Below are 12,979 nucleotides of genomic sequence, written 5' to 3'. Positions count from 1 at the left end.
GACCACCATGGAGCTTGTGCAAGTGTTTTGCTAGGTTTTATTATCGCTGTTTCCAATTTAAACTGAAAACAAAACTAAATATCACTTTGTGTGGATTTCATGTGGAAATCATATGAAAGCAGAAGTTCCCTATGCATAAATCTGTGACTAAGCTCATGATTTGCAGAATGAAATGCGTAGCCAGGAGAGTTTTGAAGGAGACATCGATAGAAGAGTCGCCAAAACCTACAGAGAATGTTTTTTCTTCTCCTCAGCTGATCTCTCTGACAAAATTCATTTGCTTTAGACTTTCTAAACTACTTCTAACTGCCAAAACCAAAGTGCTTTGCTTAAAGGTAGATAAGGGAGCTCTGGTGAATGTGCAGTGCTGTCATATCATTGGTTTTAAAGGAAATTATGCAGAGATTAGAATTATAGTAAGGCAGGCTAGTATTTAATCACACAACAATGACATTAATTACAAAGATACCTGGTGTTCACAAAAATACTAAAAATACTTCTAATGTTTGTATAACCTGCTGTTTCATGTCTCCCAGAAATCAAACTAAATCAAAATCAGGTATGAAGGCACTGCTGTTTCCAAGGTCAAATATTTTAAAATCTATTGTTCTGTTTTTTCCTACCACTATTATGCCTATCACTGGATCTCTGTCTATTCACCTGTCAAGAGCCCCATATAAGCCTTCATCTTGTTTTGGGAGATCTAACACATGGGTGGGACAGCCTTTTACTTCAGTAACCATTGTTTTCTCCTTGCTGCCTTACTGGCCTCATTCAAGCAAATTGATGTCATCATCCAGAGCCCAAAACTGACAGCCTTCTTCATTTTTTACCTCTTTGAATGTGTTTGAATATATCTGAATGAATGTGCTCTCTTTCTTATATCCTATTGAAAGTTAGATTTGCCCATATACTCAACAGTACTAAATTTACTGGTGCTCCAGTGTGGAAGTAGAAATCAACTCCAAAAGTCTTCTCAGCAGGATTATTCAAGCCCAACTCTGCAGTGACATATGTAACCTGTTTCTGGACTTTGAATTTTGATTGCTTTCTATAACTCATTAAGTTTGTGCATAGATGCTCACTGTAGGGTTTTAGATAAATAGATAAAAAGCCTTCTGCTTTGTCCAGTTTGATAACCTGAAGTGAAACATGATGTGAAAGTCATCATGGCAGGGGCCTTGCCAGCTAGGGCCACAGCATCCTAGTTCGATAGCCAGAGCATCCAGGTGCACAGGAGAGTTCAAAAGAGAGAAGATCACAGTGATGAGGCAGGTCCAAGCTCAAGACGAGAAATTAATCCAAGTTAGGTCCACTGACAGTAACCAGAGTCAGACATAGACCAGAGATTGCTAGGCAGGTCCATGGTGATGAGACAGGGTTCAGATCAATCTGGGAAGCAGTTCCAAGGGTGAAGGGTCAGTGAGGCCCATGGCAAAGCTGTGGCTGAGGACAAACACATTGGAATAGAGCACAATGGGAGTCCCTGGGCCCATGAGCTGGGGGTGTAGGTGGAGACCGTGAGCAAGGCTTGTAAGGGCCGATCAGCCCTACTGGTGCTCTGAGACATCCTCATCACTTCAAAGGCTGGTGCTGTCTATTCTGAGCTGGAATACTTCAGAGTTCATTAGTAATACGTAACTAGCAACAGTGTTAGCAACCACTTAAAAGGAAAATATCAGTGCATATGTAGAAGCAATCATGGTCCCGCTGAAGTGTCTAAGCATATTTCTAAACTTCTGTTACCTTGGAAGGATAGTCTGCTGGACTAAACTAAATGCAGGATGAGTTTGACGTCTGATCCAGTGTCTACTGTATATGTTGATGCACTCTGAAGGGAAATCATTTAAGTAACAGTATCTTAAAGTTTGGCAGTACATAAGGATACTTCAGACACAACCCTCTTTTTTTTTTTTTTTTTTTTTTTTTTAAGAAATCAAGACTGTTCTCAACAATGTTAATGTTCTTTGCGTCCCATGTCTTGGAACTGTGGCTGGAACTGAGCTTCTGAAATCATGGCTCTTAGTTTTGTACTGATAAACCAGAGCTTACCAAATCTCTCTAAAATGTGTTATCTGAGAGAATAATGACTGCAGCCTTTTCAGAAAGCAAATAATGCTAAGATGTTTCATAAATCGGTCTTCATTTTCATTTTTTGCAGTAGTGTAACATCGATAGTATAATGCATTTTAAATACTGTATTACCAGGTAGGTGTAGTAGGCAAATCCTGCCCAAATTGGGAAATGTTTTTCAGGAACAAAATTGGCTATAACTGGGCAGAAGAACTCTGGAGTTGGATGGTAGGTTTGTTTCTGATTCTTTCCCATGAGTTATACTTGTCCCAGTGGAGGGCAATGAGTAGTACTGATGCATTAGTGAAAGGGAACTGGCTTAGTTTCAAGGCTTTTACTAGCTCAGCCATTCCCTGTGGAAGGGACAAAATTTCAGGCTTCCACTTACGGTTTTTCAAGTTAGCAGCAACTAGCCTCATGTTCTTGGTCTGATGTCAGAATTGTTTTCTGGCAGCTGTCAGAACATTGATATCTTTTTTTATTCTTTTTTCTTTTCTTTTAATGGAGATGGAAAGCTTCTAAAACTGCACTGATGAAGGAAGGACAACCAGGAAGACAGGAAATGACAGACTCCTTAAATTAGGGAGGGTGTTCCACAGGCGAACCTTTTTGGAGGAATTTCTGCCAATTAAAGCACGAAAGTGAAACAAAATATCTTTAATAATATGATCAGAAAAGAGAAGTTGCAGATTGTGAAAGCTCTTTTCAGGTTTTGTAACAAAACATGCCATACTCTGTTAGGCTGTGGCAGTCACTGTGTATTAATGTGACAAATCAATGGCACAAAACTGAAGATAGTGGGTGTGTCAATTGCAGAAACTAAAGGGAGAGGAATATTATCCAAACGCTCCCTACTAAATTCCTTGAACTTTGGAAATCATGGCTTTCACAGGGAAGATTTTTATTGGAAGGAAGAAAAAAAAAAAAGGGGGGGGGGGATGGATGGAAGCCTTAACTCTGAAACATGCAGGTTTACATTTGCTGTATAAACCCCCTGAGGGTAGCTAACCTGTAGTAAAATCTTATGGTCGAGGGTGGGGCAATCCAATGCCTTCCCATTTGGAATTTCCTTTGATATGTAAGCCCAGTTAATACATAATCATTTAAAACATAATACTGTGGGGATTTTCTGGATTAATTTATTGACTAAACTTATTCTCAGTTCTATTTTGTTTGCAAGGCAGAAAAATTAGATTGTCAAATGGAAATTACTGTACAAATAAGAAGAGTATTTGCAGAGTAGATACATACCTCTCTGTGCATAATGTATTTGAAAAACTTCCCTGGATAAAATATGAACAGGCAGAAAGCTTATTTCAGTACAGTGGGTTTGAAAGGCAGCCATTTATGAGGCTCAGTTAATCAGTTTACCTAGGAGTGGAACATTTTGAAATAGGTTTAGTTTAGGTTTAGTTTACATAAAGGAGAAAATGTTCAGTGCTAGCACAATGTATATCATCCCAGTATTTGCAAAACGCTGTCAATTTACCTTGGAAAGACCTCCTCAGTCATCAAATTTGGTTTGCTGAGGAGCTGAGTCTATTTTACTCTGTCTGTATGAAAATGGAAAATTTTGTTGTGCACCACCAACGAGAAATATGAAGTTCATTATGTTACTTGTAGGAATCATTTAAGAGATGCTCAGTTATTTGATTTTGCAGATGCAGGAAGAAGTCATTCCAAACTGTGAGCAGCTTTTTCCTACTCTGGTGGAGTACATAAGCATATCTTCAAATTCTGAATTTCTAGTTATTTTCTATATTTCTAGTAATTTTCTAGTTATTCCAGAATTGTAGATTACTAAAAAAGTACTTGTAAGAAGTTTAATTACTTTTTAAAGCTTTCTAGGGATTCCATTTCAGCAAGACTTTGTCCTTGTGTTTGAACGTCTTGTCAAAGAAACTGACGTGGTGACAGGAGGAAATATTTTTCTGTACTGTATCTACTGAATAAATATCACATGACTACATATTTCAGACAAATAACCAGTATTATTTGGTGCTAGTGATTAAAGATTGCTTTGCAGCCAATTGTACATTGAGTCACTGGTGTCTCTGAGAGATGGGGAATAGCTGCGTTGGTCGGTCTGCTTATTGGTAGCAGCATCTGCTGTTCTGTACTTGAACTATTGGATGTGAAGCCAGTGGGAGCCAACTCAGTTCTGTGTCTCATTGCCAGTCCTTAGAATTATTCTTACTTTTATTTAAAAAGAAATATCTAGAGCAACATTGATTCACAAAGAACATTCTGTTCATTGTGAAAGTAATGCATAGCTTCTCCTAACTGCTTACTTTGTGTCTTAAGAGTAATATCTGACACATCAATCAAACGCGTGTTTTCTCCCATACTTTACTCTGCATACTTGTGATTTTCTTTGCACATATAATTGCTTGTAATTATTTCGATTCAATTATGTACACACCTTTGAGCAAGCTGCATGTATTTTATCTTTATTTTCATGGTCTAGAGATAAAATATCAAATGCACTTTCTTGGGCATTATTCTTGAAATGCCAACAGTTTGATGCTGCCCAGAACAGTAGATATCAGAGTCTTTCCCACTGATGTAGGTGAGTAACCAGGCTATAGGGGCGTAGAGAGTCCTGATAAATGGAGTTTGTTGTGCACAATTTATGAATTGTATACATGCTATCCCAAAATGTGTGACATACAAATCTGCATATCATCGCTATTTAATAAAAGCTTAAAAAATTTAGCAGTGAAAATTTGGGAATGGTGAATATTAGTTATTGGGATTCATATGAACAGCATGCAACATTGAATTTAAATAAACTGTATGTTCACTTCTACTAGAACTATACTTAATGACTTACAATTAGAACATGGTGGGTAACAAATAGTGACCACTAGCGTTATTTGCAGAGGGCTTACCTCAGTCTTTGGAAACTACTTGTCACAGAAGTTTGTATTTTCTATTTACTGTGCTCTTGTGCTCTATCAACTAGCAATGTGGAAAAGTTCTAGGATGGGCAATGCTGTCGTTTTTTTCCCAGTGTCAATGGCACTTACTCAGAGTCTTCTTCACCTTGTCCTTTTTTATCAGTGTAAGAGTTCTCCTGGCTGACAGCTTGAATGGCCAGAGGAGAAACTCACAGAACTGCTTCCTGAAAAGCTGCTAGTTGAAACTGTCACTTCTCAGATGCATTAATTGATAGGAAAAAAGTGCAAAATTAAAATTGAAAATATTAACAGACAGGAAGATGGAAGGAAAACTAAGAATATTTTTAAAAGCTACAAAAAATATTCTTTTTTCTTCAAGTTCTTTCATTTGTGATTGTAAAGGACAGATACTAGTTGTCCTGTACTAAAACTGTAAGGTGTAAGGTGATCTGCTGCAATTGAATTACAAGTAAAAGTAATTGATTTTTCATTAATTTGTTTTCCATGGGTGTTGTTCCTTCTCATTTCATTGTGCACTCTGGAAAATGTACTGCTGACTACTTGTTATGTCTTCTCCTCCTCAGTGTTCTGCAGAATGTGGTGATGGGATCCGCACACGTTCAGTGGTTTGTATGACCAATCATGTCAGCAGTTTGCCTCTGGAAGGCTGTGGCAATAACAGACCCTCTGAAACAACTCCCTGTAATAATGGGCCCTGTGCTGGTAAAGTGGAGTGGTTTGCTGGGAGCTGGTCACAGGTAAGCTTTACATTTAACACATCTTTGTGCGTTCTGCAGGCATTTTAACAGGAAGATGTGTGCCCTAAGATATTTCTACATCTCTGAGGAATGCTTGGATATCTTTTTTCTGTATTTTACTGAAGTAATGTTCTCTGCTTTTCTTCACCTGCTTTTTTTTTTTTTACTTTGATGAAAATAAGACTGTCTTCTTTTCCTCCTTACGTTAATTTTTCTCTTCTACTGACCCAGCATATTTATGAAATGAGATGTCAGAAAGCTGTTAAGTTAGATCCTTTGTAATCATGTATATCTATGGATCTATGGATATAGACAATAGACAAAAGAGGCAAAATAGTCTATAGCAGTGACTAAAATTGGCTTCTGTTTTACTGTGCTGAAGAAAAGAACAAGATCTGGTTAGTGGCCAGTATTGTGATGTTCCTTTTTCAAGGTAAATAGTTTCCTTGATCTACACATCAATGTTCTTTCTCATTCTTACTAAACATTTCTGCTGTCAGAATCAAAGGAATTTCAGAAGCTGACAGCTGGTGCCCAGGCACTGATGTCCCTTGGTGTAGGCTCTCTGAGCTACATGATGGCTGGCACCTACATTTCTTCAAATTCTTAGAGAAAAGTCTCTTGGCTATGCTGTTAACTCACTGCATTTCAGATTCCAGTTGGTAAGGAGTTGGAAATTAAACTGGTACAGCTGAGATGGACATTTACATGCAAATGCTTCCAAGTGTAAGTGATAATTATTTGTGTTGTAGAACAGTAATAATAACTTCAGATATAAAACATGCAATTTTAATAACATAAAATCTGAGCCTTGTTACTTACACTGCTCCATGCAGGTGAATAGGAACATTGTACCCATTTGTGTTATCACTGGGAGAAGTGTGCAATTCGGTCATTCTAACTCTCTCCATTCTGATCTGAATAAGGAAGTTTCTTTCCTTCTCAATTTCCTGTTCTCTTAAGTCTAATTCACCTTCTTTGTTTGTATGAGATGGCATTATGTTTGATGCATAGCAATGGAACCATGTATTTGCTGTATAATATGTGAAAGAAGTGTCTGACAATGTCTGTTCTACCGGCCAAGTCCTGACTTTAAATACTGCAATGAAAGCAGGCAGTCCGTAGACCAGAGCAGGGAGCATTGGTGGATGACGTTCTGCATTGTGCTTCATTAGACACTCTGTTAGAAGAACCATTAAAAGAGAGACGTGTTCAGTATTAAGAGAACGTGTATTACATTATTTTGTATAGAATTCATGTAGGTGCATTCATTTTCGTTCATATTGCATCTTGGACAGTATCACAAATTCCACTCAATATGTATATATATAAAAACAGCATTTACATGTTTAGGTTTAGAATAAGCCTTTGAAAGTCATATCCCTTTATGCAACAGAGAAACTCAGAACTAGAACCAACACTGCAACACATAGACACTTGTAAACATGAAAAGCACTTTCTGGCAGATCAAGGCATTTTCTTTAAGGCAGAAAATGTGGGGATATGTAAAGCTCCAGAACAGTGCTCTAACTTTGGAACCTCAAAGACAGGTTCAGTGCATGCAATCCTGCTTCAGCCAGAAGCAGTAACACTGTTTATGAAAAAAGTAAGTTATGCTTCTCTTTTCATTAGAAAGATTCACGTCCATTTCTATTTGTAGTTATAGGTAAAATGAAACTTCCACACTTCTCCAAATGCACCATTGTAGTCATATCTCCTAGTCTTCTCAACAATAATTAGATATGCATTTTCAGTCTTCTGTAGCACTTGGAACAATTACTAACAGGACAGTTTTAGCCTCTGTAACCATTCTTAAGATTTGAAGTTAAGTATATAATACCTAAAACTTATAATCCATTTTCACTTGATTAATTAAGTCATTACTGTATCCAGTAGCGTTTTCTTGTGACTAGTTCCTAACTGTGACTGCCTAACTGGTAGGTACTTATGAAATACTTTACCCTTTACCTTTGTCCTTAAGTTATACATATACCAGAAATTGAATGAAATATATAGTTAAATTAATTTTACTTAGGAGAGGACCTATTAAAAATAGGTGATGAGTTTTGGTTGATGGTGACTAAATATGTAAAAAAAAAAAAAAAAATAGGGAGTAAGCAATGGTTTGTTAAGTTTTCCTGGTGAATATTAAGTACGTGTGTGTGTGTGTATGTGTGTGTATGTGTGTGTATTCTTTTATTTAAGGAACAGGTGATGTGGACAAATACATTACTTCCGCAGTGAGTTGAAGGACATAGTAGAATAACAAATCCCACTACTTTTGTGTTCTCTGATACACAGTGCTCTACTGAATGTGGTGGTGGAACTCAACAGAGGGAAATCATTTGTGTCAGGAAAACTGAAGGGAATTTTGATGTTTTGAACCCCTACGAATGCTCATATTTGGAAAGACCTCCCAGCCAGCAATCCTGCTACCTCAAACCCTGTGGATCTAAATGGTTTCATACAGAATGGAGCACAGTAAGTCTGCCATGCTTCTCTATGGCTTGTTTTGTTTGGTGTAAGCGTGCTTACTCATGATTCAGTGGAGCTTATGCTTCAGTTTGAGTTCCCAATGTGAGGAACCTTGGGAAAATTCCTCATCCAAGTGAAACAAGATTGTCTTTTTTTCCCCACTTTCAGTAAATGCTCAACTATTGGACTGTCCTCTGGAAAGCAGAGAAGAAGAAGGTAGAATGATTTTAGCAAAATAAATCTGATGAAGGAAATCCTAATCTTTCTTCCTTATTTTGCAGATGTGTATAGATGTTTATTTCGAAGTAAAGGTGCAAATTACTCTCATGATAAAGATATGCAGGTTTAAGTGTCTCCTTTGATGTTACTGTAAATTATTTTAATTATTTACTGTTAGTTTAGATTACATAATTTTAATTAGAAAATTCATTTTCAAGTATGAACCTGTATGAGTGTAACCACAAGAGATCCAGACATGTGCATCCACAGCACACAGCAGATAAATTCTTTCTGAAAGGTATGGAAGAAAGAAGCTGTTGAAACTAAAAATCTAATAGGAACTAGAGAACCCTGGTCATTGTTTAAATCTCTATTCCTAAGAAGTATCTTGAAGTCATAAAAGCTGTAAGCCTTTGTGGCCACCTCCTTATTGTACAAATGCATATGGTATCTGAGGGTTTCTAAGATCATACTCCATGCATTTTTCTCTTATCCCTTTCACACTGTTATCTACAAGGTATGTGATGTTTCTTACTGTTAACTGAAGAGGAAGGATTTTTCAGAGCCCCCTGCACAAAAACTGTCCAGTTCATATCTTCAGCAGACATTTTATTTGATCCAGAATATATGGCATGACCTGTTCAGTCACGGAGATTTAGTGGCTGGCTAATGCAGAATGCTGAGTTTTATATATATTGTATTGTACGTAGCCTCTAGATTCTGTCTTGGTTCCATTTTAGGTACTTTAAGATCTCTACAGATTGCAATTGAAGTTGGTTTTTTTTTTTGCTGTTGTTGTTTGAGATAGGATAAGTACAATATTCTGTATAGGCATACATTGAGTAATCACATAAAAAACTGAATGTATTCTTTTGTTTTTGCAGAAGGTTCTTTCCAAATTTCAGAAGAGCTGTATGTCAAGTTCAGAGAACCTTTTAAGACTTTACTATTGGGAATATTTCAGCTTGCTACAATACCTGATTTTATGTTAGTGACAAGTTGTTTTTGCAATTTTAGGGAAAGATAACAAACAAAACACCTATGCCAAAAAAAAAGCCAGAAAAGATTCTGATTACTTTGGGGCGATTAAAGTTTCAATAATTAGAAATGACCCAGGTTTAATTAAGCTTGTGAGCATTTAGGTCTTATTGGACAGTGAGCCAAAACCTCACTCAGACAAAATTCTTAAAGTCAACAGGGGATTTGCTTCAATGATAATTTGTGTATTAATTGACTTTGGAAATACCGGGACTGGCAATTAGAAAAGTCTTTGGCTTTGAAACAGATTTTGAAGGAATGTAGAAATATTTTCTTTAGAAATTAAAAGAAACCTATAATGCTTAGTATATCATTGTGCTGAAAGAATTGGAAAATAAGCAAGCACTGGAGAAACAGCAATTAAAATGATTCCTGACTGTGTATCAATGGAGGCAAAAGGGCAGTGAAGGCAAGTGCAGTCAAGTAGTTCAGCACAGGAAGTTGTTGAAGTAAGGAATATGAACCTTGAGGGAGGAGTAGATTTGGGAGATATATATAAATAAGCAGAGAGAATAAGTCTAATTAGAGAAACAGGAAGCTAACAAATTCAGAAAGGGAAACATTCTTGGGTGCTTTCAGTTGCAGAATCTAGCATAATTATTTGTTCAGTTGCTCCCCCAATGTAGACAAGAGTGGGTTTGAACTGTAAAGGAAATTGCACCTCTATGTGAAGGATTTTATAGTTAGAAACCAAAAAACTACAGAAGTGGAGAAGTTGATAAAAGGCTACAATGATACACATGGATGTGCCTTTCAGGTTCCCATTTTTGTCTCTGTATTAGCAAAATCTCATACAGCCTTTGTGAACATTGTTTTTTGTTGCAGTGTTCCAAGTCCTGTGAAGGAGGATTTAGAGTTCGAGAGGTACGATGTCTATCAGATGACATGACAACCAGTACTCACTGTGATCCACAACTTAAACCTGAAGAAAAAGAGCCATGTAACACACAGGACTGTATCCCTGAAATAGGTAAAGTAGAGGAACTTTGTGTTTCAACCATGGAACTCCATCTAGTGGAGAAAGAGGTTGTAGAGATTTTCTTTCTCAAATACAAAGTACAGAGTTTTGTTTTTACACAAACTTTGGCTCTTTTCTGTGGTTGAAAGAATGTTTTTGTTTTCATTTTTGATTAAAAATTCTTTTTTCTTTGAAGTACCTAAAAAATTGGCTTTCTTTTAAAGTTGCCAGGAATGTGAGAAATATGCTTTTGTGGAAGTGACCCAAACTGGTGTTTTTATACAACTTCCTTGCATTCTCAATTGTTTCACTTTGCGGATTCTTGAAGCAAACAAACAAACAAACAAAAAAACCAAGAACAAAAGATCAGGTATCATATCGTGTGTTTGGTAATAAGTTCTATAATAAACAATAACATTACATAGAACAAACAATAACATTTAATGTTTAATGTAAGAACATAAATAGAAAGCACTGTTTTTCTCCTTTATAAACTTCCATTGTGGCTTGAACACTTTTTCCTCAAGATTCTGAAGACTTTAAGGACAATTAAGTCATTTTATTTTCTACACAGTAAATACATCAAGTTTATCAGGCATTAAAATTAGTCGTTCTTCTGCAGATTTCATGGTGATGAGAATGCTAGGGAAAGGAAAATGCAAGTATTCAGAAATAGTTTGAACTCATATTCTATAACAATTATTTTAATAATGAGCATTATTCTTTATCATAAATTAATTACTTTAAAACCCGGTATGCCAGTATTGTACAGTTGTACAATATTATTGTATTACTGTTGCTGTTTCTTCTCCATTTAAAACAGACATGTACAGAATGGATCATTTTTATAAACAATATTAGCATTTTGTCATTTGGTCTTTTTCAGTGCCTTAGTTTCAGTGATTACTTAATGGTATGAAAATATTAGCTGCCACTTAAAATCTGTTTCTAACTAAACCTGTTGAATGTGAAGGAAAACTTGAAAATGTGAGCAGACTCCATCAGAACAGCTTAAGAAGTAATGGGGAATGTTAAGAATACCAATTGTTTTGTCTGTTTGATTGGTTTTGGTTTTGCTTTAATCTGGTTATTTTCAACCAATCATGGTATTTTTAATGAGGGTTGCCATCTGTGCACTGCCACAAGAGTTTAGTACCTAGGAGTCTAAAAATGAAGTGCAGAAAACTAGAAACTTGCCAGTCATTTGTATTTAAGCCAATTTTTTAAAGTACACATGAGGGTATTTACACTTCATCCAAGTCTTTATATAACTTGATCAAATGTGGAAAAACTTGAATCACCTAACCAGTTATTTGTGTAAGTAGCCTATTTTAATTTCTTAGTGAACATTTAAATACAGGTTAAAGGAATTGTATGTAGTAGAGGAAAGGGCGTTGGTTATTTATTTTTCTGTTGTTGTTTTCTTCAGTTTATTCTCTCTTCCTTTTTTTTTCCACAGATGAGAACTGCAAAGATAAATACTACAATTGCAATGTGGTGGTTCAGGCCCGGCTTTGTGTCTACACCTATTACAAAACAGCCTGTTGTGCATCCTGTACACGTGTGGCAAATAGACAGTCTGGGTTTCTAGGACACAGATAACAAATACTCTTCTACTCGAAGCAGCAATGTCCGTCTTCAGATGAAGCTTGAACAGTGTTACTATTTTGACTAGAGCAGGTTTTAGCTTCTTAAAGAGGTGGTTTTTATACTGCTGTGTACGTCAAGACGCCACATCCTTTCAATTACATTTATTGTGCAGTTGTATCTTTCTACAAATGTTGTAAAACCGTGATCTTTTTAAAGCATTAATTTGTATTGATAATATTCTTTGCACCTCCTCATTGAGTAACTATTTAAAGAACATACCTGCCTTACTATTATAAAATTAATGTTTTAAAAAAAAATCAGAGCTAGGCAATTACTGCAGATGTTTAACCAGTATGGGTGTGACTGCTATGTTATTTTCTGAGCGCTCACTCTTACTTGGGTGTTTTGAACTGCCTTAAAGTAGTAGATCAAATCAATGAAATGTGCACATGAGAAGAATTATTTTACCAGGAACCCACCCCTTGACCCATTCATGTTCAGTTTTTTAACACTCAAATGTATATTTTTAATTTTTAAACTTCAGTCCATTCATAGTAGTAATGGTTATATCTTTCACTTATACTTTTAGCTAACTTCCTGTCCTCAGGCAGCAAATATATACACGTTTGCCTGCCAAAAAGTGCCTTTATATTTAATTCATAAACCCTTAGAGTTATGCTTTCCTAATTTTGTATATATTTTAAAATGTTACCTACCAGAGTGCCTCTAGCCCATTAAGTCTTTACCAGCTGCAGCCATCAGTGGGATTTACCAGAAAGGCAAGGAGCCTTTGCTGATGTTTAAAAAAATATATTTCCATTGGCAAGGTCTCTTTCCCTGAGGGCAGTTTTTCAGTGAACTGATACCTTGCCTACCGTCTTGTCTCTGCACTACTGCTTAACTAGTACCATGCAAAAATACCATGCTTGGATGCTGTCTGCATGTCAGAGCCTTCTGAAGCAACCACC

At 36.4% G+C, this 12,979-nt stretch overlaps 1 protein-coding gene across 1 annotated transcript in view; it reads left to right on the top strand.

The window, feature by feature from the left end:
- The window catches only part of THSD4 (thrombospondin type 1 domain containing 4), a gene marked incomplete at both ends in the record, with an annotated part of 236,750 nt that extends 224,727 nt beyond the window's left edge, over positions 1-12,023 (top strand). The window contains 4 exons of the mRNA XM_079540750.1: positions 5,558-5,731; positions 8,033-8,212; positions 10,289-10,433; positions 11,881-12,023. Of these exons, the coding sequence (XP_079396876.1) occupies positions 5,558-5,731; positions 8,033-8,212; positions 10,289-10,433; positions 11,881-12,023 (642 nt within the window). The remainder of the gene's footprint in view (positions 1-5,557; positions 5,732-8,032; positions 8,213-10,288; positions 10,434-11,880) is intronic.
- Between the last annotated feature and the right edge of the window lie 956 nt (positions 12,024-12,979).

Source organism: Tetrao urogallus (genome assembly GCF_951394365.1).
Source record: "Tetrao urogallus genome assembly, chromosome: 11".
NCBI classification, from domain to species: Eukaryota; Metazoa; Chordata; class Aves; order Galliformes; family Phasianidae; genus Tetrao; species Tetrao urogallus.
Note: the sequence above shows the minus strand (reverse complement) of the source record. Positions and strands in the feature narration are given on the sequence as shown.